The sequence below is a fragment of the Canis lupus genome, chromosome 10 (genome assembly GCF_003254725.2).
Source record: "Canis lupus dingo isolate Sandy chromosome 10, ASM325472v2, whole genome shotgun sequence".
In the NCBI taxonomy this organism is placed as follows: Eukaryota; Metazoa; Chordata; class Mammalia; order Carnivora; family Canidae; genus Canis; species Canis lupus.
The window spans coordinates 65,091,978-65,117,886 of record NC_064252.1 but is presented as its reverse complement, the minus strand read 5'-3'; the positions used below and the strand labels follow the sequence as shown (position 1 = coordinate 65,117,886).

Genomic DNA, 25,909 nt, shown 5'->3' with positions numbered 1-25,909 from the left:
TAGTACTGACCCAGTTCCCATGGGCCAGATCCTAATTCCTTCTGCTTTCAAAAAAGTGGAAGCCCTGCTAAATGATTTCCTCTGGATTGAAATACATTAAAATGGAATAAATCTTTGCATCCAAACTCATATTTTCCCTCAGATACCAAAGTATAAAGACACCACGCTCAATTTCTTTTAAATTATTTTATTTTTGTGTAAGCTAAAAGGAAATTTACACACTGAAATCTCAAAAGACCTTGGGCATGCACATTAACCTTGTCAGAGGTTCTTCTACGTGTCTTTCTTTTTTCCATAGGAATTTCCCCAAACATGTAAAACCCATAGTTTTTTTCTGTATATACAGCCTAAACCATAGCAATCTATGATTATGTCATTTTACACTGTGCAAAATCCTCAAAAAATAGTGGTACGATAAAACAAAAAATCATTAACAAGTAAATTTCATTGTAAGACATTCATATAATTTGGTCCTTCTCCAAACCAAACTGATTTAAAACAGACACAATCTCTTTAAACCCCTCCAATCAAGTTCTGACAATGATCCACACACCCTATAACAAAAGAGCAATCGATAAAGTACCTTGCAAAAGGTCAAACAGCAATATGCCAGATTGAAAAGATTAAAAAAGAGTGCAAAAATGTTAACAAAAAGCCAGATCTGAAACATACCCACCACACATAAAATTGGGGGGGGGGGGGGGAAAAGCTAAACAGGGACTTTGGAGCTTATTTATGATAGCAAAAGTAATTCAACATATGATATGAAAAATTAATAGAACATTCAATGCAATCTGAAAAGACTGAAGGGGATTTCACAGACAGTGGAGATTTGAGTTTTTAATTTTCTTTTTTTTATTTCAAAAGTTTTGTAAGAAGGACACCACCAGTGTATTTCACAAAGACATAAATGTATACACCCCAGCAACACAAAAAGAATAAATCTTCAAAAATGTTCACCCCCGATTATTTACATTTTTTTTCTAATATAAATTTAGGACTTCAGTATGTAAATAAATATACATTACTATGTATACCTTTCTAGTGCGGCTTACCAACAAATCAGCTGAACTTTTTTTTTTTTTTTTTTTTTTTTAATTAGAGCAGGTATGCTTTTGATGGTAGGTAAGGAAGGGCTGGAGGGAAGGAAAAGCAACTGAAATTGTCCAATCCACATCAGTTATCCATCCGCTTTCTCCTGGGACCTTGTGGAAGGTGTTAACGTGGCTGGGAACATCAACACCTTAGCATGCATGAACGTTAAGTCAGGAAGGCTAGCGATCACCTTGATGGCTTCTTCACTCAGGTGCTCTTCTCTTTTCGGTTTCCTAAGGACAAATGAAAAAGAGAAGTGTGTTGACAGGACTCTGCTGTAAGACAGCAGGGAGAAAATCCACTCTCAAGGTAGACAGCGGCCTGTGGGGACTTCTCTGCCAGTTCCTGACCCCGTAAGGAACTGTGTGTGCTTCTTGCGCCAGGTACCACTCTTCCGAAGATGCATCCCCATTTGTGTATGTGCGTTACAGCTGGGCGTGTGCACACATACACTCGCATGCACCTAGGTACAGCTCACAGATCTGCTTAAGGCTAGAAGCATCTACCCGGGCACACTTTTATAATTTTTTTTTTAATTTTTATTTATTTACTTATGATAGTCACAGAGAGAGAGAGAGAGGCAGAGACACAGGCAGAGGGAGAAGCAGGCTCCATGCACCGGGAGCCCGACGTGGGATTCGATCCCGGGTCTCCAGGATCGCGCCCTGGGCCAAAGGCAGGCGCCAAACCGCTGCACCACCCAGGGATCCCCGGGCACACTTTTAAAATGTTACTAAGCAGAAATATCATGCTGGAGCCCTAATAAAACTTCACCCAACTGGATTTCCCCCTGAACCCCACTAAACTACCAAAATTACTTCAACATAAGTATGTCTGGCACAAGGCCTTGTAAATCATTTTAACCTCAGGCGTTCTTCATCCCTTCCTGGGGAATTCCAGGAGAGGAAGCCCTTGGCTCAGAAACGCCCAGTCTCAGCCCTGCCGGGACACTGACAGCAGGTCCAAAAGGAGCAGCACGGGAGCTGGTCGCAGGTGCTGAGAATGGACTTATGCAGGAAGTGCTCAGGGAGAGGGGAAAGCTCGAAATCCTTGGGCTTCTGTAGACGAAGTAGATTTTACTCGCTGGCCCCTGATATTAGAGGTGAGCACTTCAGGAAGAACCCCTTTTACCCAGGGCTTCCCAGATGGTGAGCTGCGGAAATGTCAAGTGAGCCTCAAATGTGGCTCAAGTTGAGCACATGACTGTAAGCCAACCTTGATTTTTTTCCAGGATGTTAAATATATTGAAAGAATAGTTGTAGTCATTGAGATATTAATTTTAGACCAAATTTTGCTTAAAATTGTTGATTCTAAAAAGCCCAATTCTCTTTTATGGTAAAATAGTTGGTCCTATATTAGGTGTGACACAAGTTATTTCTTCCACCTGAATTCTTTGTCGTTGGAATGGGGAACAGGAAGTCAGGAGATGAAGCGAGAAGGGAAAGATAGATAACGGGCTTTTATTTCATATCTAGGCTTTTCTGTTGTCACTTTTAAATTCAGGCTGAAATGAAAAGATTTAATAGAATGATGGAAAAATCAAACATCACAATTTTAAGACCGAAGTTCTTCAACGAGGGGTGGGCATTGAAACCATCAGATCAACCAATACTCAGTTCTAAGGTTTCTCAGAAGAATGGGAGAGCAATCCAGTATTTTCTGCTTAAAATCTACAATTTTAATTGCATTTAAATGGTGGCAAAATTATTAGGTGGATGTTTGATGAAGAAAAACCAGAGAGTTCATTTTTAGTCTCAAAGTGAAAGACTGGAAGTGTCTGTATAATGGAAAGAGATCAAGGCTCTCACCAACGGTCAATCTTCGCATCACTACTGAGGAGTCACCAGGTCACTATGCAACTTCTGATGCGGTACAACACCTGTGCTGTATTCCAGCCAAAACCTTTCATTCGAATTCATCTAATTTGTGGATATAGTTTCTAGCTTACAGGAAATAGGGGGAATAGAGAAACATATTAAATACTACTAGAAGAAAGCCAACAGATAAATCCAGAGGTTGGGATGTTCTGCAGGACACCTGGACATCTTTTTAATAAGCTAATGTTAAAACTGAACACAAACAAAAGGGTGGGAGGTAGATAAGTCAGGTTAAAGGAGGCTTAGAGGCTGAAACAGCCAGGTACAACAGTTCCCTGCTTTGAGAACTGGTATTGAGGGGACATCTGAATATAGCTTTGGTATTAGATGGAATAAAAATGCACTGAAGTTCACAGATGGAGATTTCAGACTGCAAAGGTAAGTTCATTTCGGTATGGACTATAAAACCTCATTTTTGGCTAAAAACCACACATATGGATATATTTGCATAGCAAATGATCTGAAAGGAATTATACAGATCTGAGTGGTAAGAATGTAAAACTGAGTTTTAATTGTTTTGTATTTTCTAAGTTTCTATAATATATCTTATTGCTCCTATAATGATAAAAGTTATTAAAAACAGTAACAAACAGGGGTGCCTGGGTGGTGCAGTCTGACTTCCACTCAGGTTATGATCCTGGGGTCCTGGGATGGAGCCCTGTGTTGGGCCCCCTGCTCAGAGGAGAGTCTGCTTGTCCCTCTCCAGCCCAGTTGTGCGCTTGCTCTCTCTCAAATAAACAAAATCTTAACAAAACAAAACAAAACAAAACACAGCAACAAATAAAATTGGACCTAAATGGACTTTCTCATTTGTGGAATGCAGTTGGGGTGTGGGAAAGGAGAGCAAGGTAGAAGCTTATACCCAAGAAATGGTTAGTAAAGATTACTCTAGATGTTCTACTAATGGCCTTACTTTAGAAGCGCTATTTAGAGGCAACAGGAAATTGAAAAAAAAGTTTACAGAGTTGATAGTTTGTGTATTATCTGTAGTCACTGTGCACTGATGTGATCTAGTTTTCTTGGACTATAAGAAGAAAATTGAGGAGAATTTAAAAATAAAAAGTTGTATCATGAACTTTTCTCAAATCCAAAAGCAGTGACCTAATTTTGATTTACATTCTCATTAGCTAAGATTTATCCTTTTTGTCAGTGGAATACAACTCAGAGTCCAGAAACAAACCCATTATTTATGGAAAACTGATTTTCAACAAGGGTGCCAAGACCATTGATGGGGAAAAAAAGAGTCTTTTCATCAAACAATGTGGGATATCCACATGTAGAAGAATGAAGTTGGACCCCTATCTCACACCACATTCAAATATTAAATCAAAATGGACCAAAGACCTAAATGTAAGAGCTGAAGCTATAAAATTCTCAGGAAAAAACCTAGGTGTAAATCTTCCTGACCTTGATGTAGACAATGGTTTCTGGGATGGCTGTAACCAAAAGTCAGACAATAACAAGCCTTGGAGAGAATGTGGAAAAACTTGTATCCTTACATATTATTGAAGAATGTAAAATGGTGGCACTACTTTGGAAAACAGTCCAGCAGCTCCTCAAAAAGTTAAACATATCGATATATTGTACGACCCAGTGTTTCACTCCCAAGAAAATGAAAAACATTTGTCTACACAAGAACCTGTACATGAATGTTCACAGCATTAGTCAGAATAATCAGAAAGTAAAAACAGCCCAAATATCCATCAACCAATTAATGGGTAAGCAAAATGTGGTGTAATCACACAAAGGAATATAATGTAGTCATAAAAAGGAATGGAAAATACTGATACACTCAATAGCATGGCCAAACTTGAAACTGAAAACACACTAAGAGAAAGAAGCCAGGAACAAAAGGTCAAATACTGTATGATTCCACTTATACGAAATAACAAGAATAGGCAAATTACTGGAGACAGAAGGCAGATGAGTGGATGTCAGAGGCTGGGAAAAGTGACAGAGAGGGAGTAACTGCTAATGAGTATGGAGTTTCTCTCTGGGGTGATAAAAGTGTTCTAGAATTACATAGTGGTCATGGTTGTGCAATGTTGTCAACATACTAAAAGCCAATGAACTGTATACTTGAGAAGGGTAGATTTCATGGTATGTGGAATATATCTCAACTAAAAGCTCAAAAAAAGAAAGATGTACGTATCACTTTTGGCGATGAGTCGTTCGGCTTGAATAAACCTGACTTGGAGGTTTGCCACTACTAACTGGGTGGCCCCACTGATTAGAATCAGGAGGGAATTTTTCTCTATATTAGAAAAGGTAAAGCAAGAAGAAGGAACTATTTTATTTTTTAAAAGATCTTATTTATTTATTTGAGAGAGGGAGTGCATGAGAAAGGGAAGGAGCAGGGGGAGGGGCAGAGGGAGAAGCAGACTCCCTTCGGAGCAGGGAGCCCACCGAGACTTGATCCCGGGACTCCAGGATCATGACTGCAGTCGAAGGCAGACACCCAACTGAGTGAGCCACCCAGGTTATTTTAAAACTAAGTTATTTTAAAACTAAGAACTTGCATCTCTTTTAAGAAGTCACTTGTAACAGCTTGTGTCTGGAAGGAGATGAGCACATGTACTTCTTGCATATGCATCAAAGGCACTTAGAAAAGAGTATGTCCTTTTGTTACTCGCCACCTTCCTCTGCCTACAGCACAGCTTCTTAACCTTGTGGTGTGCCCTACAGTCACCCTACCTTCTGTGTGTTGTCAACAGTCAAGTTTGCTGAGCTTTGCTTTCTGTAGTTTTATTCAAAAACAAAAAGAAAAACAGAACAAAATGTAAAAGTAACAAAGACACCAAAATCTCCTGAAGTGATGCATGCCATCCATCTTTTTCTTCCCTGTACAACTGAGAATCATTCATGGAGACATTTTACAGTATTACCTTCTAACTTTAAGACTTGTGAATATCTGCATTTCTTACCATTTTCAAATAATTAATTCCTCAAAACAAAATACAGAGTTGGCAACTCATTTTCTTTTCAATTTGTTGTGTTTTATTTTTTTAAAATGGCTTTTTTTAAAAAAAGATTTTATTTATTCATGAGAGACACAGAGAGAGAGGCAGAGACACAGGCAGAGGGAGAAGCAGGCTCCCTGTGGGGAGGCCGATGTGGGCTCAATCCCAGGACCCCAGGATCATACTCTGAGCCAAAGGTAGATGCTCAACCACTGAGCCACCCAGGTGCCCCTAATTGGTTGTGTTTTAAACGCAAAGCTGGACAGATACTAGAGAGCAATTCAACGCCGTTACAACACTAACCTTAGGATACACACAATGATTCTAGTACACTCTGTAACAGTACAGAGTAAGGGAAATGATGAAGATAATTTCTTAAAGTGATAGGAGTTGTTCAGGTTGCCTGGTGTACAGGGGATGTTTCAAGAATGAGTAAAACAACAATTAGGAGAGCAAGCAAGCTGACAATGTGGTGTAGAGCTCCTCCTAATGGCACAAAGACTAATTCTCATCATGGGACTGGAAACTACCACAATTCATTCAGTCAGACAGCAGAGGTAAAAAAGTAACAAAATGGTACAACCGTCTTTAGAAAAGGTTGCCCTAAAAATGGCAGGGGAAAGCTCAAACAATAAAAGCATCAGTACTTTTTTAAAAAGTCAAATGTGTAGTAGCTTTGGCTATTGATGCATTTATAGAAAAAATGGATGAGAAATTTGTATGAGAAGATTTTCGATTTGAAAATATGATTTGGAGACAGAAAAAATTAGGAAATAAGCAAAAATAATCCACGGAGGATTCATTTGCAAATAGGTTCACTAAATAGGAAGCCTTCCTAGTGCCAGGAGGCGTTACCACAAAGAAACAGGAGCAAGGAGAATGACAATCTGTGGTGTGTGCATGCCATAAATTATTCTAGGGAAAAGTTAAGGAGATTCATAATTATGAAATAAGTAAAAATGCCTTTTCATAATTATAAATAATAATACATATCTGGTTTAATGAATGGATATTTAAGAATACAGTTTGAAAGGCAATGTGATAATTCAAATCAAAGTTTTAAGACCGGTAAGCATTTATTATTCATAAGAAAAAAGGGCTTTTTAATTTTTTTTTTTTTTTTTTTTAATGATAGTCACAGAGAGAGAGAGAGAGAGAGAGAGAGAGAGAGAGGCAGAGACACAGGCAGAGGGAGAAGCAGGCTCCATGCACCGGGAGCCCGACGTGGGATTCGATCCCAGGTCTCCAGGATCGCGCCCTGGGCCAAAGGCAGGCGCCAAACCACTGCGCCACCCAGGGATCCCCAGAAAAAAGGGCTTTTTAAATGGATGTTTTTCTACAGAAGAACTGATTAAAGAGATAAATCTGAATCTGACCTGGAGGCAGAATGGATTTATTTAGGAGTAAGGCCTATAATACTTTTGCCAAAGCGAGCAACTAGCAGGTAAATATTTCCACTTGAAAATGCTGACGAATAATGGATTTGGAACAACAAAGATGGTACCCCTATCAACCAGTATTTGCTATCGCAGTAGTGATTTCCTGGTTCACAATGACTACCTCTTATTAGGAACTGGCCTATTCTTATGGCTAACGTGTCAAGGGAGTAAGCATGGCTTACTGTTCCAGTGCTAAATTATGTAAAACTAAAGGTTTCCTGAATCCTGAGCACAGGGGCCCAAGTGACATTCTTTCTGTCTGGTTCCAACACTGCTTTTCTATAAAAGCCATGCCCCTGAAGGGCCTCCCAGAAAGCTTGGCAAAGCAAGGCTTCACATCCCAAGTTAGAGGTGCTGCACATCAGCAATAATGCAGAAAATAAAATAGTAGCCATCGCCTACTCCATCTTAGGTCAGGAGTAGCAAGATTAGCTTAAGTGACTCTGGGAGTGTGAAAGTGAGTTCCCACAGATGATCAGCTCAGTGGTTATGAAGGGAGAGGGACTGTTTCTACAATGGCTTATGATCTCAATACTTAATCAGAATTCTTCTCCACAAAGTTTATGGGGGTGGGGTAAAAAGAAAACCTCATCTGTCAGCCCTTCCCAGCCTCTCATGAAATAGCTCTATTCTAATAGAGTTCACAATTAAACATAATTTGATAACTGTTTTCTGGAATGAGGCATCATTTATTGATTTTTATAAATAAGAAGTGAATTTTAATACAATATATTGAAATACTGTCAACTTACTTGCTTTCCCATTAGAGCTGTTTTGTTTAACATAGAATTCAAAGCAAGGTGTAATGAACACTAGCTGTTTACCTGGTAGATGTGCTTGTCTTCTCTACTGTGGACATGAGTCTTGCAAATGCATCCGTCACTTTTAGGCTTGAGGTGGAGATTTCCAGCTTAGAAGTTGTTAACTCATACAACTCTGGATCCACACCTTATAGTATAAAACAACAGTCAGTGAGGGCAAGTTGCAGTGCGTTACTCAATCAGCCATGATCCAAGATGCAAAAGGCACTCATTCTGTAAACATCTGAGTCTTTTATGAGCACAAAAGGTCTTTAGACTGCTGTAGTATTGTATTTGTTTTTTAAATTATAGATTTCACATTTCAGAATTTTTATAAAGTAGGAAAATACTTTTAGGATCTCACTTTGGTATAAATGCAGCCTTAATTCATCTAACATTTATGCAGTAGATATGCAAATACTTCTAAAATTTCTATCTGTTATAGAAAACTCAATTTTGGATTAGTTAGCAATATGAAAGTTATCAATGTTGCATAGAGAGCACATATGATTTGTTTGTTATATGATACTTCAATTTTTAAATGGACTGATAAACCTCATTTTTGAAGTTTTCTCTCCCTCTACACGTTTGTAACCATTTTACCTCCATTACACTTTCTTCCACACCAAAAGATTCAGAAGCTAATCTAAAGTCTCAAATACGGTAAATGACTTGGTTAAATATATTCTGATGCCCTGAGGACACGAACTATTACTCAAAGCATCAAATTAGTGCTAAAGATAAATTATATACCACATGTTCTTTCTTCAGGTCCGAAGCAGGGAGGGTAAAATATTCCCAGAAAAACTAATAAGAGCACTAATTTTAGACAAAATGAAAATTGTCTCAAGGATTACTTATATTTCTATGGTCTCATATCCAGTCTGGTTTTAAGGAATTCAAAATGAAGCTGATTTGTTAGCTTTGATTGGACTTCACTAAATATACACATATATTTTTATATTTCCCTTGGATATAGATTTATATTAAGTAATAATGACTACAAAAACACTGAAACGAACAATTAAACATTTTTGACTCAAGCTCAACTTTAGTTAATAGAGACTCAGATTAAAAAAAATCAATCAATCCTCTACTCTCTGTGGTACCAGCAAATTACTTGAGATAAAAAGTTTAGTAGTTTCAGAATATAGCAGAAAAGCAGACTATAAGGAACAATGTCTTATACTTTCATCAATCCTTACTTATAATTTCTCTGAAGATAGAAAATTATATATAAATGTAAATATTAATGTTATTAACAAGCTTCTTTTTAAGATATTTTAAGGCTAAGAAAGTCAGGAACTGCCTTCTATTAACCAACTTTGCAGATACCTAGCAGATGTAAACACAGATCTCAGATGTTTACAGAAATCAAACAAGCAAAAGCAGCTTCCACAGTTATTATGTCCAACAAGGGAGGAAGGCTATAGAAAATGTTTGTTGACTCTCCCAAGTTCTTAATATTTCATTAAGGTACAATTTCAAAATATACTTAATGAGGTCCTTTATTTGTATCTCTGTAAGTATATAGGTTTCAATTAAAATCTAAAAAATTGTAGATGCCTATAAGGAACGAAATGAACCAAAAGTACCTCCTTCCTCTACTTTATGAAAGGTTAGATTTTAAGTAACCACAAAATTTAAGCTGATGTCTAATATATAATGCAGAATAAACAACTGTATTCTGACTGGCAACAGAAAAGTGGTAGTAAAAATTTGGTTGAGTTTGAAAAATACTGGCCACTTGGCTGTCAAAGAATAAAGTGGGAGATAAAAAAAAAAAGACAACAAAAAACCCAAACTCCCTAGCCCAAAACAAAACAACCACCATCACCAAAGAAATAAAAAATAAAATTAAAAAAAAAATAAAGGAAGGTACATGATACCGTGACTATTTTATATTTTTCAAAAATAAGATAACTTACTCTACACTAATTATTGGAGAGTAATTTTTTTAATGGAAGAGTTTGCTTGTTTTTTTTTTTCAGAACCTTAATGAGGCATAGTTTAGTTACATAACTAAAGCTAGCCAACCAAGTTCTATGCCAACCTCCTAAGTCTCACACACAAAATAATTAAATAACCGCAAGCTAAGACAAAATGACTTTCCCAGAAACAAGTCAGAAAAAGTGCAAGCAAGTGGTGAACTGGAACACTGAGAAAAGTGTTGATACCTGTAGCTTGATGGTAAGTTTTAACAAAACCCAATAGCAATAAAAAGAAGCCAAAGCAAATTTATAGTAATCAAGTTTATATAGCGGCTAGAGCATACTAATGAAAATATGGAACAAAAATATTTAAAAGGTTCCAAAATAATGAGGACTGCATTTGAGCATGCTAATTTCACTTCCATTACAGCTCTAAGCCTCTGAAACCACTTGCTCTTCTGTGTGTATTTTGAGCCTGGTTATCACGTAATTTCTGTATACTTCTTATTTGTGTTCTTAACGGAGTTTGAAATGTAACCAAAAATTAAATTTAAACCAGGTTTTAGGTGTCCAAAAATAGTGACCCCATGTAAACTATAGTACAGTTCATGACAAAACAAATCTGAGAGCAAATTAAAAATGGGAGTTTGGTAATTCATTCTTGGGAATATGGTAAAATAAGGAAACTGATACACAAGTTTTTGTTGTCTTTTTTTCCCCCAATTAAGTATTAAAAACAGCTAATTAGGCTCACCCCGGTCATTCCATAGCTCAAATGTATTTTAGAAGTAATTTGAGTAAATAGTAAAATAACATTTTGAAGTCAAAACCAGACAGATTGGTTTTTTATCTGCTTGCAAAATCTTGGAAATAATGAAAATGATAACCAGGGGCTTAGATTTGAGAAATCCAGTCATTCTATCAAATGGCCTTGGAACTTCCTCATAGCAGGATCAGATTTCAATAACCATATTCTGGAGAAAGATGTTCAGGGTTCCAGGCCCACCCTTATCTGACTTTTATGGTTTTCCCCATTTCCCACCATGGCTCCTGAAGTGGGTGACAGGATATCAAGTGGAATAGAACAAAACCAGCAAATTCTCAGGAACCAGGCTGGCTGTGTAACTGGCTGCTAGAGGGCACAGACAGGGATCCTTGCTACGCATTCTGGGCATCAGCATCTATATAGCACCCCAACAGCTGTCCGGTGATCAATGGGCATGATTACCAGATCACAAGGTGGGATGACAGGGACTCATTAAAATCATATTGAATAAAATGTAAACATAAAAATGCCATTATATTTTAATCTTTTATTCAGTTAAAAAATGACAAAGTACATTAGTCCTTTGGTCAATAAACTGAACTTCGCAGGGCTGAACATTAATTTAACAGGCACTCCATTAAGTTTTAATTTCTAGTTTTTAATTTCTCATAGCAATTATTTTCTACTATGACTTCTGTAACAGTTTTTTTTTTTTTTTCTCCATGAAAAACTAACAGAATACTTTCTATTTAAGGGCTACATAAATTCTATGTGGGACCTATATATAACTCAGTGCTAGACTCTAACATTTTGGAACCTAATTATACATTTAGCATTAATAAACAACTAACTGCTAGAATTTGTAGAGGTTCTATTATCACAGGCACTACAATGTAAAGTCATCTTTGTATACTAAAATATCCTTATATTTCTAAACCCGTATTTTTTTAAATGACTTTATAGAATATGCTTTTAAAAATAAGCATATAAAATATCACATTTTCCACTTACAGGAAAAAGAAAAAAAACCCACAAACAAACCTTCCCTTTAACTGGCTAAAGATATTAGGGCTACTTTATTCCTAGAAACTACTTTCAGCTCTGAATAGTACACTGAGAAAGCTTTCTTTAAAACATGTTTTACAGAAATCATTTGTTATAGTCAGATACTAGAAAATAACAATAGATAAAAGAAAAGTATTAGAAAGATATTATAGAGAATACAACTACTTGTTTCCTTGTTTATAGGAAAGTCAAGTGATGTGGTCATGCTTTTAGTAATTAAACTAGAATTGTGGTTTTAACACTCTGCTGACCTGGGATTGTGGTGCTGCTGCTAGAGCTACTGTCATCCACGGGCCCAAAGAAATCAAGGTTCAGAAGAGTGGAACCTCCACTAGCTTGAAATTCAGTGACCGTGTTGGTAGGCAGCCACACAGAAGGTAAGCCAAGGGAGGAGGGGTTATGTGTAAAAAGGGGTAAGACACACACTTGAACATGCAGGTTATAATTAGTAGTCATTACATATTTTAAAATCAACATTAAAACAATGTGTACAGTATTAGTTTTTCATTACTAAGGACATTTCTAAAGTAACAATTTAATAATTCAATGTACATTTTCTCATGTACAAAGTAAATAATTTAACACTTAGTAAGGTTTTAGTTAGGAGTTCAGTTCTTTCAATCAAAACTCAAAGCCATACCAGAAAGACCAAGGGGAAAGTATACCCGTTAAAGGGAAACAATACTTTAATCTCAACCCAACAGTAAATCACTGTACATGCCCAAATCAATCTTCCATGTTAGTAATGTTGGTTTCAAATTAATGATTTTTAAAAAGTGACAAAGTTGTCAGTTTCAGGACACGCACCAATACATTAACTTGGTTTAAATTAAAATAACATTAATAAGGACTATCATTACTGCCCTACCCTGATGTGCAACCTCAAGCTGTACTGTTCCCCTTTAACTCTGAAACAGTAATCAGAAATAGTATACAGTTTTAAAGAAGTTGTTTGTTAATAAAAAGCATGATGATTTGACTGAATATTCAAGACACCAGACAACAGCAAAAGGTGCATCCAGGCTTTCCTTCAGCACTGTTATTCAATTGGATGCTTTCCAGATCTAGGACCCCCAGTCTAAGGCAAAGCTGATGGAATGACGGGTGTTTTAGACAATGGCTCAAATAACTTATAAAGTATAAGGAATAAGGATAATTGTATCTTAGGGTCCAATCAAAATTTGTGGTGTCAGCACACTGGAAAACGAGCATTTTGTGTCATTTATTTTAAAGACCCACATTACTAGGATAAGTTATTCCTTTTCCAGGATTTTCTCTTGAAGCCATGAGAGAAACCAATTATTTCTAGAACTACCTACTAGTATTTTGAGATAAGTTTTAGAAAAGGATCATGAAAATCATTCATTTTCCATTTGCATAAGTGCTCTATAAAATATTATTAAATCTGAAAACTACTTTGAGTCAATAAATATGATCTATTTGCACACTGTTTTTGGTTATATAATTGTGCTTTGTGCTTTTTTTAAGCAGCCTCTAGCCACAAGACTTTGCATCCAAGAAAATTCCATAAATTAAAACTACAGGAACAAATTTCAAGTAAACTGGTTCTACCTAAAATATCATTTCAACTACTTAGATACTTGTAAAAAATAAAGAAGCTTGTTTTTGACTTAAGATAAAGAAATTAAAATTTTACCTAGCTACTGCCACCTACTTATGTACTTAATACTGTTTAATAATAGTAACAGCTGTTTTTTTTTTTTTTTGAGCAATTACTATTCAGAAAGAAAGCCTGAATTTCCAAAGATAAGAAGTTATGTTCAAACAAAAAAGGAAATCAGCAGAGAGAAGTTTGTCTGAACTTTGTAGCTTTCTTAACTCTAGCTCTGGTGCTAGAGGCTCTACGGAGAGACGTACCATCTAAAGGGTTAGTAAGGCCACTGCTACTCCAGTCAAACTGGACGGGTGGTAGAGACTCCTAGAGTTGAAAACCAAAAAATCAAAATTAATCAGTACAGGCTATAGCAACATAAAGAATCCTTAAAAAACCAAAAACAAAAACCAAAAAACAAAAAAACCCCAAAAAACAAAAACTATTATAGCAAGATCATTAGGCAATAAAGTACCTAAAGACAAAATTGGGATAATTTACAATTTCAGAAGGTTACTTAAAAATATGAACACGAACTGAAACTGAAAAATTGACAAAGTACAGCTTATTGGTAATTTAAAAAAACTCTCTGAGAAAAGGAATTCACTTTACATTTTCAAACAGATTTTTATGGACTGATTCTATGTCAAGATTTCAATCTATTCTCAAGTTATGATCTAAACTATTGGCTAGATTATAATACAGATATTTTAAAAAATCACTAACTTTTTTCACTAACGAGTGATCTACTTTATATTAAATAACTAGCCACTTAAAATTTCTCAGAGGACGGTCTAATGCAATACAGAAGGTACTATATGAAAATAAGGAGATCGGCATTTTTCAAGACTAAGTAACTACTAAATAACTAGTTATATGACCATATCTGGCTTAATTTAGTTAGTCTCTTTGCATATAAAATAAGAAGGTTTAAAGTCTAAGGTCTCCGGTTCTTTACAATTCCCCAAATTATAAAGAAAATTACGGGACAGAAACTACATTTAAAATTAAAAGAATTTTTAAAATCAACTTCTCCAGTTTAGAAATTACTTATAGTCAGCATCAGAATTTAATTTTTAACATACTTAAAAGCATAATCAGAGTTCCATTTGACTATTTTGGGTTTTTAAATTTTGTTGACTGCCAAACACATAAAGATAAATTGAGTAAATTATACATGTAAGATGGAAGGTAATACAAAACATTTAAAAATGATCACTGCCTTAAGAACAATCTTAACAAGAAAAAAATCTTAAGAAAAAAATCTTAACAAGAAAATCCTGATTTTCTTTTTTTATTTTGGGGATGGTGTTGACAACATTTACTGGAACAACCTGGGTTCTGATAGACTCTTAATACCAACACGTTGCTTTTTTTTGGTTATTGCTTACCACTATGCTTTATTGTAAGGTAGGTACTATTAAAACATTATATTATATTGGTGTATAGATAATTGCTTGTTCCCTATAGGAAAGGAGCATGAATTGGTTATTTTTGAAAGTCTAATCCCATGATATTATAATACAATTGTCTTGATAATTGGGATACAAATGACAGGCATGTTACTATATGCATTTAGTCTTCCCTATATCAGGTCAGGACTGGAGGTTGAGGAGGGAGGTATAAACAAAGCAAAATCCTCACATTAGTGGTTGCCAGAGGGTTGGGGATAGCTGGGGGTGGGGAGGTCTATTAAGAGAGTTCTTTATGGTGATGGAAGAGTTCATGTATCTTGATTGTGGTGGTGGTTTTACGAATCTACCCACATGACAAAATGACATAGAGCTATACACACACATTGTAATCAAGTCATATCTCTGGTTTTGATATTGGGCTATAATTAAGAAAGATGTAATTAGGGGGAGAAACTGGTGAAAGGTACAAAGCATCTCCTCTGTACTATCTCTGCAACTTCCTGTGAACCTATAATTATTCCAAATAAAATAAAAAATAATGCTGGCGAAAATCTGATTTATAACTTATCTGCATGATTAATAAACATTTAGAAAAGATCTTTGTTAGCTGATCTCAAAAACAAACAAATGAAAAGCTCTAAGTATCCCAACAGATTCAACTTCTATTATTCTACTCAGAGACCAGTGAAAGAAACCTTTACTGGTTAGACAACACCCAGGATGGACAACAACCAGGTTAATGCACTAACAAAATTTCTGGTTGAAGAAAGCAAAGCTCTTTCATTAACATGTTTTATCTAAACGATGTCAGTTAGCTGGTTGCTTAGAAATATTTCAATGATTTGCTGGAATTTTAGATTCTCATACAGGTATGTGGCATTTTGAAAACATAGCCAATATTATAATAATGAGGTACTAAAACACTAGTCAATATTTAGTGGAAATAAGACAGAAGTAAAACAGGAGACATTAGCAATTATAAGCTAACTAATGGCACTGGTGAGGAGGGCTACTTAAAGAGAAAGCACTGAATGAAGCACTAAAACAACCTCAAGCAATGTGGTAAAAGTGATTACTGCAGCAACTAAAAGCACTAAGGAAGAAAAGGTCATAATAAAAAGAGCAAAAACACTATCCGTTAACTAACTGGCATCTAAATAAAAACTTGAAATAAAAAATGAAAGAAGAAAAATTAAGTACATTTACATTTATCCCTAAATATTTCATGGTTTTGTTGCTTTGGCAAGTAACATGCTTTTTACTTCAATTTCCAATCACTTGTTTTTAGGATATTTAAAAATACAGCTTATTTTTATATAGTGATCTGATATCCCAAAATCTTGTCAAATTCACCTATTGGCATTACCATGGTTTTCTGGTAAATTCACTGGGATTTTCTATGTAGATGATCATGTCATTTGTGAATGACTTGTGTGAAAGACAAAGAATGCCTGTTAAAAAAAGAAAAGAGCAGAACCCACCTCACTCCCCCAAACCAATGGAGGCTACAGATCAGAGGCATACATCATTTAGCCTTTCCAAATATGTTCTCTTAATGTAAAAAGAGAGAACAATGCCATATAATCATTTTTCCTTTCTTCTAACTTTAAAATTCTGATTCACAAATGGAACAGCCACATCAAATGGCCTAAGAGGATATTTGCTAAGTAGTGACTAGCTAGATAAATAACTGCTGGTCAGAGAGCTGACTCTACTCAGCAGTGGATAAGATGTGGTTGACATACTGATCTTACTAAGAGGGGAATCAGTAGCAGCACCGTGAATGATGTGACCATAAAATTCAGTGAATGAAGATTTAAAAACAAAACAACAAAAGTATCACTACTGCTTTTTGCCCATAAAGCTATCTTTTCAGGTAAAAGTATCCTGGAAAAAACACCAGGAACAGTTGTTAGTAAGTCATCCAGCTCTTAAACAAGAGATGCAATGGTTACAAGAGTAATGAGTACAAACTAATTGGGGAAAAAAAAACAAACAAAAAAAAAACAAAAAAAAACAGTAAAAATTCAATGGATACCAAAATTGAAACAGGACAGACAGAAGAGAAAGCAGATATCATAATGAGAATTAAACAATAATGTGAAGTTTGAAAGTCACTGTTAGTGATGGCGCTATAAAAACATAAAAGCAAGATTTGGTGTATGATTGACCAAAAATAAATAAATAACTAAATAATTAGGTATTAAACAGATCCTTCCTGACATATTTTGCTGAACTGTCAGCACTGAAGGCTATGGCTGTTTCCTTGGGGTATTATGACTAATGGGAAGATGTAGTGTATTACTGCATGGCTAAAATAGAAAGTAACAATAATATATACAAGCCTGCCAAAGAATAGTGGTAAGAAACATCGCTTTATAGAAAGAGAATCTTACAATGCATTTTAGATGTTTTTAAAATATTTTAACTTGATTCAGGGGTATAGAGCCAAGCAAAGATCATACAGTCTGGTGAAGAAGATGAGGTACCTCAGCACAAAATCCCGACATGTATAATGAAATATCCAGTGTAATTGTGTGTATGTTAGAATGAAGACCTAGAGAGGCTCAAGCTGATTCAGAAAGAAGTCTGAACAACAACTCCCACTGGGAAATATTATTTTGGTTCCCAAAAAAGTCTAAAAGGGAAAGCTAATGAGGATCACAAACTACCACAAAAAAAGTACAGAATGAAACTTGTTAATTCATACTTTGTGTATTTTTTAAAAAGAGAGGTGTGTGTACTAAACAGATGTGATTATCAAGTTTTTAAAATATAATTAGCAAGAGACCAAGTTCCATCTTCTAGCAAAAAAGTTAGATATGCTTCAATGCTGCTGAAAATATCTATACTTGTCTATCAATACGGGGACAGTAGTCTTTTGACCATAAATATAGAGGGGTGTATATGTGTAAAGAGACAGCAGCAGCTAAACACGTATCATGGAGCTATGACTAACCTCCATTTAATTAATACACATTAATTTCCATTAAAAGTTCCATTAAATTGACACACTTTTTTTTTATTAGATCATCTAGACTTTTAGTCATTTACAATTAAATTCTGTAAGGAAGATGATAGATATGAAGTGTGACTAGAATGAAATATAAGAAGTCAAACCAACTAGGGGCAAAAATGACAGGTGACAGCTAACTGACAAAATAAGCAATAGCTTATGGGGCTGTAACACAGAGAAGTGCTTGGACGGAGGAGAGGAGGAGGAGGTGGTGGCAGCTAGCAAGACTAGCAACAAGTGGCCTCAAATAAAGAATGGCTTCATTTTCAGTAAACATACCAGGTAGTTTGAACCAGGTAGTTCAAATTACTTTCCTAACATCTAGCACTGTTGGAATAAAAATGCTGCATAAGGCAGAAGTGGGAATGTGCTGTGGGAGAAGTAATTTTGGAATCTGCTTATGTAGGGCAGGCCTGGGAGGGAAGCGGAGAGCCAGAGAACAATAATACAAGGGCAATTAACGGAGAATAACTAAGGACAGATTCTACCTATGGAGACAAATTTGCCAAATCACCCTGCCTGTTGCCCAACCATCAACAAGGCCAGGCATTTTATGCTTCAGGCTTCCTTGCCCACTATTTCAGTGCTAGTAATGAATTGGCTTCAAAGGGATGTTTAAGTTATGCTCAAGTATGAACCACAGTGGTACACAGCAGTAATGTTAAATGTTCCTTGAAACACACGTGAAAGGGTAGGACTTTGCTTTATATCATTATTTTCTAAAGTATATTCTTCAAAATACTAGTTCTACAGGTGTTATGGCCCTTTTCCCCTGGTCTCTGCAGAGAAGGATCCTGTGGCCAACTAAATTTAAGAAATAAAATTAAATAGGGTTATTAACTGCAGGATTCTCCAGAGTGCTTAATGTGTGTTGAGAATCTCCGAGGGTGGTTACAGGGTATGATGAAAAAATTTCCAAACTTACTTCCCTCGGAACCCTTCTTTAATGGAACATCTCTGGGGATTAGCATTCAATGGAACACACATTTTGGGAAAGGCTGTCCATATTTGTGTGTTAGATATAACTAAAGATGATACTGAGATGATACTGAAGGTAAGAAATGACAAAGCAGATGTTTTACAAATGGTAATGTTCACTTAAAAATATCAATCTTTGAAAAAGAATGCTTAACCAGCACTGAGTCAGTTTCTAATTTGATGTGGGAAGAGTAAGCAAATTTTTTTCCAGATAAAAAAGCGAGGGGAGCAGCTTTGATAATAAACATATTAGACTGAAAAAAAATTGTGCTTAACAGTGCCAAGGAGGTGAAGGATAAGAAAGGTAAGACAGTTTTCTTTTTTCTTAATCCAAATAATGTTTGGTAAAGGCCACATCATTTTCAACTTAAGTAACACTTTTATTCAAACTCTCAAAACAACAGTTTTTGATGTAATAAACACACCTAATCTTATTACTTTATAAAATGGGTAGGCTTCAGGAAAAACACACATTAGCAAATTTGAAGGGTTTGTGTAAATGCAGTGTTTCCCAATTATTCTGAAAATCAGTACTTACCAGATTGGTGTGTCAATAATTATGATCATACAATGTTCAAGCTGTAAGGGATTTTTAGACAGGCCTGCTTCAAAGTCTTCATTTTATAGGTAAAGAAATTGGGGCCTAGATAGGTTTAAAGGACTTACCCATAACCAGCCAGTTCTCAAATTGTGCCTTTTTTTGAAAATTAAAGATCGTTTGTTTATTGTATTCCAAGGGATATTAATAAGTAATCAAAATCATGTCCATCATTAAACCAATTTTTAAAATATTTTAAACTAAAAGTTACATATTATGGGAAACACTGTGTCTGGACACATGTGTGTATACATGCATAAGTGTATCAATACACATACAGATATTTTTACCTGGAATTGGTCAGATGTACATGTGTTCATTTCTGGTGACATGGTGTTTGTCTGACCAATGGAAGCAATTTTTTCTGCAGCAGATAGTGGTTTCAATGGTTCCTTGGTGGGTTCTAACATACCCTGAAAAAGGCATATTAGCTATTAGTGGAAGAGGGGGGAGAAATCAACTCCAACTTTATGGGAATGTCAATCTAGCAGAAAGTAAAAAAACCAAGTCATTTGGAAAGCACTAAAGACAAAAATGAACTATTCTTATATTTTGTTTGGAGACAATCTTCTAGCACTATAATGGAAAATGTTTTACAATAGTACCTTTGGAATCCAAACTTTTTGAAGCAAGACCTTGTATTTTAGATTCAATTGGTTTTAAAGTGCCTAGTTATCACTGCTACACAAAGGCATAAGCAATTTGGGATGGCAGGGGCAGGGAAGAGGCAAGTACACAGAATAGGCCCTAAGAATCCAACAATATTATGATATTTCAGACACTGAAACTGCAGGAAAGGGCACCCTTTGTACCCATTACACCAAGGTGGTGATTGGAGAAGTGAGCATTCTAAAACTTGCCATCCATGATGATGATGTCTACCTGCTTCAATGTAAATTTAGTATTTGATCCTATCTCCACTAAAGGGTGGGAACCTTAATACTTAGATCTTTGGGCTAACAAAGCAGAGACACAGCTATTTCAGAGGGGAAAACATCTTACATGTTCCACTGGATGTGTTATAAATGTAACGCACTTTTTGAGTAAGAAAGGAATGAATTCAGGGTGGAGGTAGAAATAAAGAAGAAAAATAAATCAGCAATGTGTATCAATACTCTACCAAACACTAATAATAATGGGTAATCACCAGTTAATGGCCTGAAAAAAAAAAACCAAGCTTTAACACATTTTAAAATAATACTTGATAAACTCTTATGTATTTATCAACCAGACCACACAAAATCTTCCTTTACTGGAGGAAAAATATCAAAGCAGCTAAGACAGTAAGGTAACTATACATTTCTAAAAACAAGTTTTCAGGACAATTCCCCTTCTTATAAAAGAGGGCATATGCTAACTAAAGCAATTTATAGATTCAATTTTTAACAATGCTATTTGTGAAAGGCTTTATGCCAGCAACTTGACTGAAAATAAATTCATGGTCTAACTCAATAGCTTATACATTATACAGGCTTTCTAGTGCACCCTTATCTAAAGCGACAGTGCACGCAGCAAACAATTCCCAGCTAGCCAACTTTTCCAAAGTGAAACATCCCACAAATCAGTGGTTCTCAAAGTGGTTCCCAAGTAGTTTTTGCACCACCTGGTAACTTGTCAGATGTGCAGCCTCACCCTTACTGAGTTAGAATCTCTGGAGGTGGTGCCCAGCATTCTGTGTTTTAACATGTCTTCCAAACATTTCTGATGCATATTAAGGTCTGAGAACCAGTGACTTAAATGATCATTTCAGCTCCTATTCCTCCAAATGAGACCAAAAGATACTAAACATTTCATTGGTTGAAGCACCATGGGAAGAATTCAGGTATAATTAAAATTGGAAACCAGATATGAAAAAGAATAAATTTCTAAATGTAAAAGCATCATAAAGATGGTAAAGGAGAGATATATATTCACTAAATCAACTTTGGTATTAAAAGCTTATAAAAAGGGTAAAATTATTACCAAGAAAGATAGTAATTAAGGTAGGAAAATAAAGCAAAAACATTGGTCTCTAACTTCTCACAAAATTTAAAAAGAACTGGCTAATATGCTGGGCTTACACATAAGGATTAAGTAGGTTACTGCTCCCCATGTGCCGAATGAAAACTCCTACAAATTAAATTCATACTTTCTACTCAGAATGTGACAGTTAACACCAACAATCTTTAAAATGCTACTCCTCGAGGAAAAAAGAAATACAAATAACCAAAAGTTAAAGAATGTTCTCCATTATTTTTATCACAACAGAAAAAAGTATAAGGATAATCAAGGTGTTTTGAAAATACAAGATAAATTCTATTTACACTTATAAAGGAGAAGAAATGGATTAAAAGCTGAAGCACAGAAAACTTTTTGCCTAATTCCATAAAACAAACAAAACTACAAAAATGAAACAAAGTAAAACATTTCAATTCATTACCAGTAATTAAAGTTTATTCATGAAAATGTCTGTAAGATTAAAGGTCAAGTTTCACCGCAAATTCACTTTCCCGTGCACATAAAGGGTTGTATAATTTAAATTCCATATCAAGTTATTTTTTTCTTAAATATTGTATTTTACCTTATTTTGTAGTTATTGGTGTAAGAATTTAAAAATATTTCTAGTTTAATAGAACATTTTTGTCCACCAATAACTTAAAGACACACCAAAAAACACAAACACATCAAACTTTAAAGTGTGACTGAGTCTTGATAAGGTACAGAAAGAAAATTCCTCAGTTATCCTGGGCTACCTGGCATATCTGAAAAAACAAAATTGAACATATTTTAAAAAATTAATGGAAAAACTGAGGACCAATTATGGATTGTGGCTCATTTTCAATTACTAGCATTTGGTATTCCCAAGCTTTTATATACATCCACAGCTTCACTACTATATCATTTAAAATTGATCAGAAGTGGATTAAAATACATGATATCTCAGTCTTCAGATACTTTAGCTTCCACTTTTTAAAAGCAAATTTAGAAAAGAGAAAAAAAAGGCAGAAAGAACAAGACCTCCAAAGGTACATTTTAGAGAGAATTAGGAGCACTATGTTACTAAATCTTCAATTCAAAACAAAACAGTGTTTTTAATTAATACAATATAGAAAAATGTCCTTAAGTCAAGACTTGAAAGGATTTATGAGATCTTAAAGGAAATTAATAGTTATTCATTTAATGTTTCCACACTAAATGCCCCCTAAAAAACACTTTCCGTGTCATGCCACATAAGATAAATTTTACAGAATGCAGCGATAATAAATTTGCACACAGACATTTTTGTACTTACCAATCCTGCTGCATACATGGGCACTATAACAGGCTGCTTCTTATTACCCGTGAAGAGCTACATACATGTGTTACAGAAAAAGAACATTTATTTAGAAAATGACATGTTATACAATGAAACAGTTAACAAAATATGCTTGCAATGCTTTATTATATACACTGTGAAACATAAATAGAACAAATTATTAAACTGCTCATATGGGCTTCTGTTTTTGATATCTTAGTCCAATCCTTTCTTTTTATAGTTAACAAAAAACACTAAAACCACTTTTTCTTAAAATAACATACGACCAGAGAAAAATTTAGACAGATTTATGTTTAAAAGTTGGCATATTCAGGGACACCTGGGTGGCTCAGTGGTTGAGCGTCTGCCTTCACCTCAGGGCATGATCTTGGAGTCCTGGGATCAAATCCCACATCAGGCTCCCTTCTGGGAGCCTGCTTCTCCCTCTGCCTGTGTCTCTGCCTTTCTCTCTCTCATGAAATAAATAAAATCTTAAAAAGAAAAAAAAACCTAATAAACATTAAGAAAAAAAGTCATATTCAAAATAAATTAGTTTTTAAGACAACTAATAATTATTTTTCTGAGGAACTAGCTTATCATAGCTTGATCAGAAGTGTAACAGAATTTAAAAACACTTATAGATCCACTAAAGGATTTTCCAAGGTACTAACAAAACTCACAATGTTTCGGGTGTCTATTCCCAAGGAGCACAAAAGCTTCTTGTTGCTATGGGAGCCGCCCCACTGATATCTCAAGCCATGTGCATCATGGATGTCCTGTAGCTCGGTCCACACATCCAGCAGTTCCCTGATGATGAAGCCACCAACAACAGGTTATGCAATAGCTTTCACCACAAATTCTAGTTTTAATGTGATGGTGAAATGTTATATATTCCAATAAATCTTGCGTTTAACATGAGTATACAATTATTACAAATCTGAATAAAATCAACTACCACTTAGTTATTAAAATAGCTAAGTTAAACTCATTTGAAACAATTTGCCAATAACCAACCAAAATCTAGTCTGTTTTTTTTTTAAATTGTAAAACAAAAATATTTAAAAGGAGAAAAGAAATCACTCATCCTTCTACCATATTACTACAGTCATTTAATATTTGTGCTTTCTCTTTAAGTCTTGGCCCAATAACGCAGCTGCAATTATAGCATATAGAAAATTTTTTTCAGATTTTAAGCATTTCTTCATCTACATGTATACCTTTTCAATGGCTGTGTAACGTTCAATTAGACAGAATGCATCATTATTTAATTGACCACAATTCTACAGTTTAAATAAGTTGTTTTTACTGTTTAGGTCTTATTGTTAGTAAGGCAAAAAATATTTTCCTGTATTTTATGGTTTGTTTTGTTGTAGAGTTGCTATATCCCCAAAATGAGTCTCTTGGGGAGATTCCTGGGTCTATTTGGACAACTAGCATATTTTAAAATAACACATCTAAAAGGTTTTAAGATGGTAAAGCATAAACCTTTGTCCCCTTTTCTTCTCAGAAATCATCCCCCAAAAACCAAGAAGCAAATCATAATCTCTATCTTTAAAGAAATTAAGAGGTACTTAAAACCCTGCACTGTAAGCACTGAAGTCACAAAGAGGGATGGAGAGACTTGTAAAGAGGGAGAGAATGTGTCCAGACATGGATAGTAATGAAATGCAAGAGAGTACAGGAATAAGAGTAACTTTGAAATGAGAAAAACAACCTAGACCATCTAACATCTAATAATTAATGGGAGATCCAGAAAGACAATGGAGGGCAGGTAATTGTCAATACAAGAGAACTGCCCGATACTGAAACATCGTACACCTAGTACTTAGTCCAATGAACGAAAAGATTTCTATCAAGACACTTCATTGTGAATTTTCAGAATACCAACAACAAACAATCCTAAATTATAAATTTAATGGGAGAATAGAATAAAATAAAATTTTACCACCCATGTACCCATTTATTTCTCAGGAGGCATTAGAGGATGTGCTTCACCAAAATGGGCTCTACATGAAGGGAACTACCAAGACAACATGTAGACAAGAAGCCTAGATTGAATCCATTCCAGATTAGAATAGGACTCAGGAGGACTGAGTCCTCTCATAGAGGACTCAGGAAAAAAAATGGAATGGTTTGATCCTAAGTAAAACTGTACTAATAGGCTGCTGAAGGGTAGGAAAAGACTTAGTAAATGAAAAAGAGAGGCAATTATACATCTGGAAAGAAGCTCTAATAATGGACAGTGAGCACTATTTACATGATACAATAATGCAAATACCAAATATCAACTCAACAAAAAATATAAGTATATAGAGATGATGGAGGATAGCAGATGTAAAGTCTAAATTCTCATCTATCATACTAGAAGTCAAAAGATAATATATAAAGTGATGACAATATCCATTTAGAAATATTTTTTAAAGTGTTCAAAAATGGAGCAGGGAGTTTTTTGTAGGACAATATGATTTTTTAAACTTCAACACAATGTTACAAGAAAATTTTAGAACCTTGATGCTTTAAGAGAACTTTGTAAGTTGGAATATTTGAAACTAACAAATATGCATGCTATCTAAAAACTGTCTACTACTTACCCACTTTCAGCTAAGGCCTCTCTTGTTTTTAATGGGAAGGTGCTTGTTTCCAGCAAGTGCTTCAGGGAAGTAACTTCCTCTTCAGTATCAGGGATAAGTATTGAAGGAAAACATGCTTCGAAAATTCGCTCCAGGCGGTTTAATAAAGCTGTCTGCATCAAAACACCCCCCAAAAGTTTATTTTCATTTCTCTAATTTTAATGTCAGTTTTATCATCAATACACACACGCGCGCACGCGTCTCTAACTCTGCACCCTGTTTACCACTATAAGAGAAAGGGAGGTTAACTACCAGTCAGGGTACAGGAAAACACAGGGGCATAACTACTCATAAAACAATTGTTCTAAGTGATCACATTAAGTAATCATGGTGATACAGTGGTGACAAATGTAGTTATATGCCAAGCAACATATCTGGTACTTCACAAACACTACCTTATTTAATCTATTACAGAATTCACAAAGAAAAAATTATTATTCAATTGTACAGTGA

At 35.2% G+C, this 25,909-nt stretch overlaps 1 protein-coding gene across 7 annotated transcripts in view; it reads right to left on the bottom strand.

The window, feature by feature from the left end:
- Nucleotides 1-171: 171 nt before the first annotated feature.
- AFTPH (aftiphilin) overlaps nucleotides 172-25,909 on the bottom strand; it is a 66,838-nt gene continuing 41,100 nt past the window's right edge. For 5 of the 7 annotated variants that reach the window (XM_025469329.3, XM_025469345.3, XM_025469353.3 and 2 more), the window contains 8 exons: nucleotides 25,418-25,569; nucleotides 23,507-23,633; nucleotides 22,824-22,880; nucleotides 19,843-19,965; nucleotides 13,812-13,872; nucleotides 12,185-12,268; nucleotides 8,196-8,319; nucleotides 172-1,328 (listed from right to left, as the gene is read on the bottom strand). In XM_025469329.3, coding sequence (XP_025325114.1) covers nucleotides 1,181-1,328; nucleotides 8,196-8,319; nucleotides 12,185-12,268; nucleotides 13,812-13,872; nucleotides 19,843-19,965; nucleotides 22,824-22,880; nucleotides 23,507-23,633; nucleotides 25,418-25,569 — 876 coding nt within the window. In that variant the 3' untranslated portion in view covers nucleotides 172-1,180. The remainder of the gene's footprint in view (nucleotides 1,329-8,195; nucleotides 8,320-12,184; nucleotides 12,269-13,811; nucleotides 13,873-19,842; nucleotides 19,966-22,823; nucleotides 22,881-23,506; nucleotides 23,634-25,417; nucleotides 25,570-25,909) is intronic. The other 2 variants (XM_025469362.3, XR_003144954.3) reach the window with 2 other exon arrangements.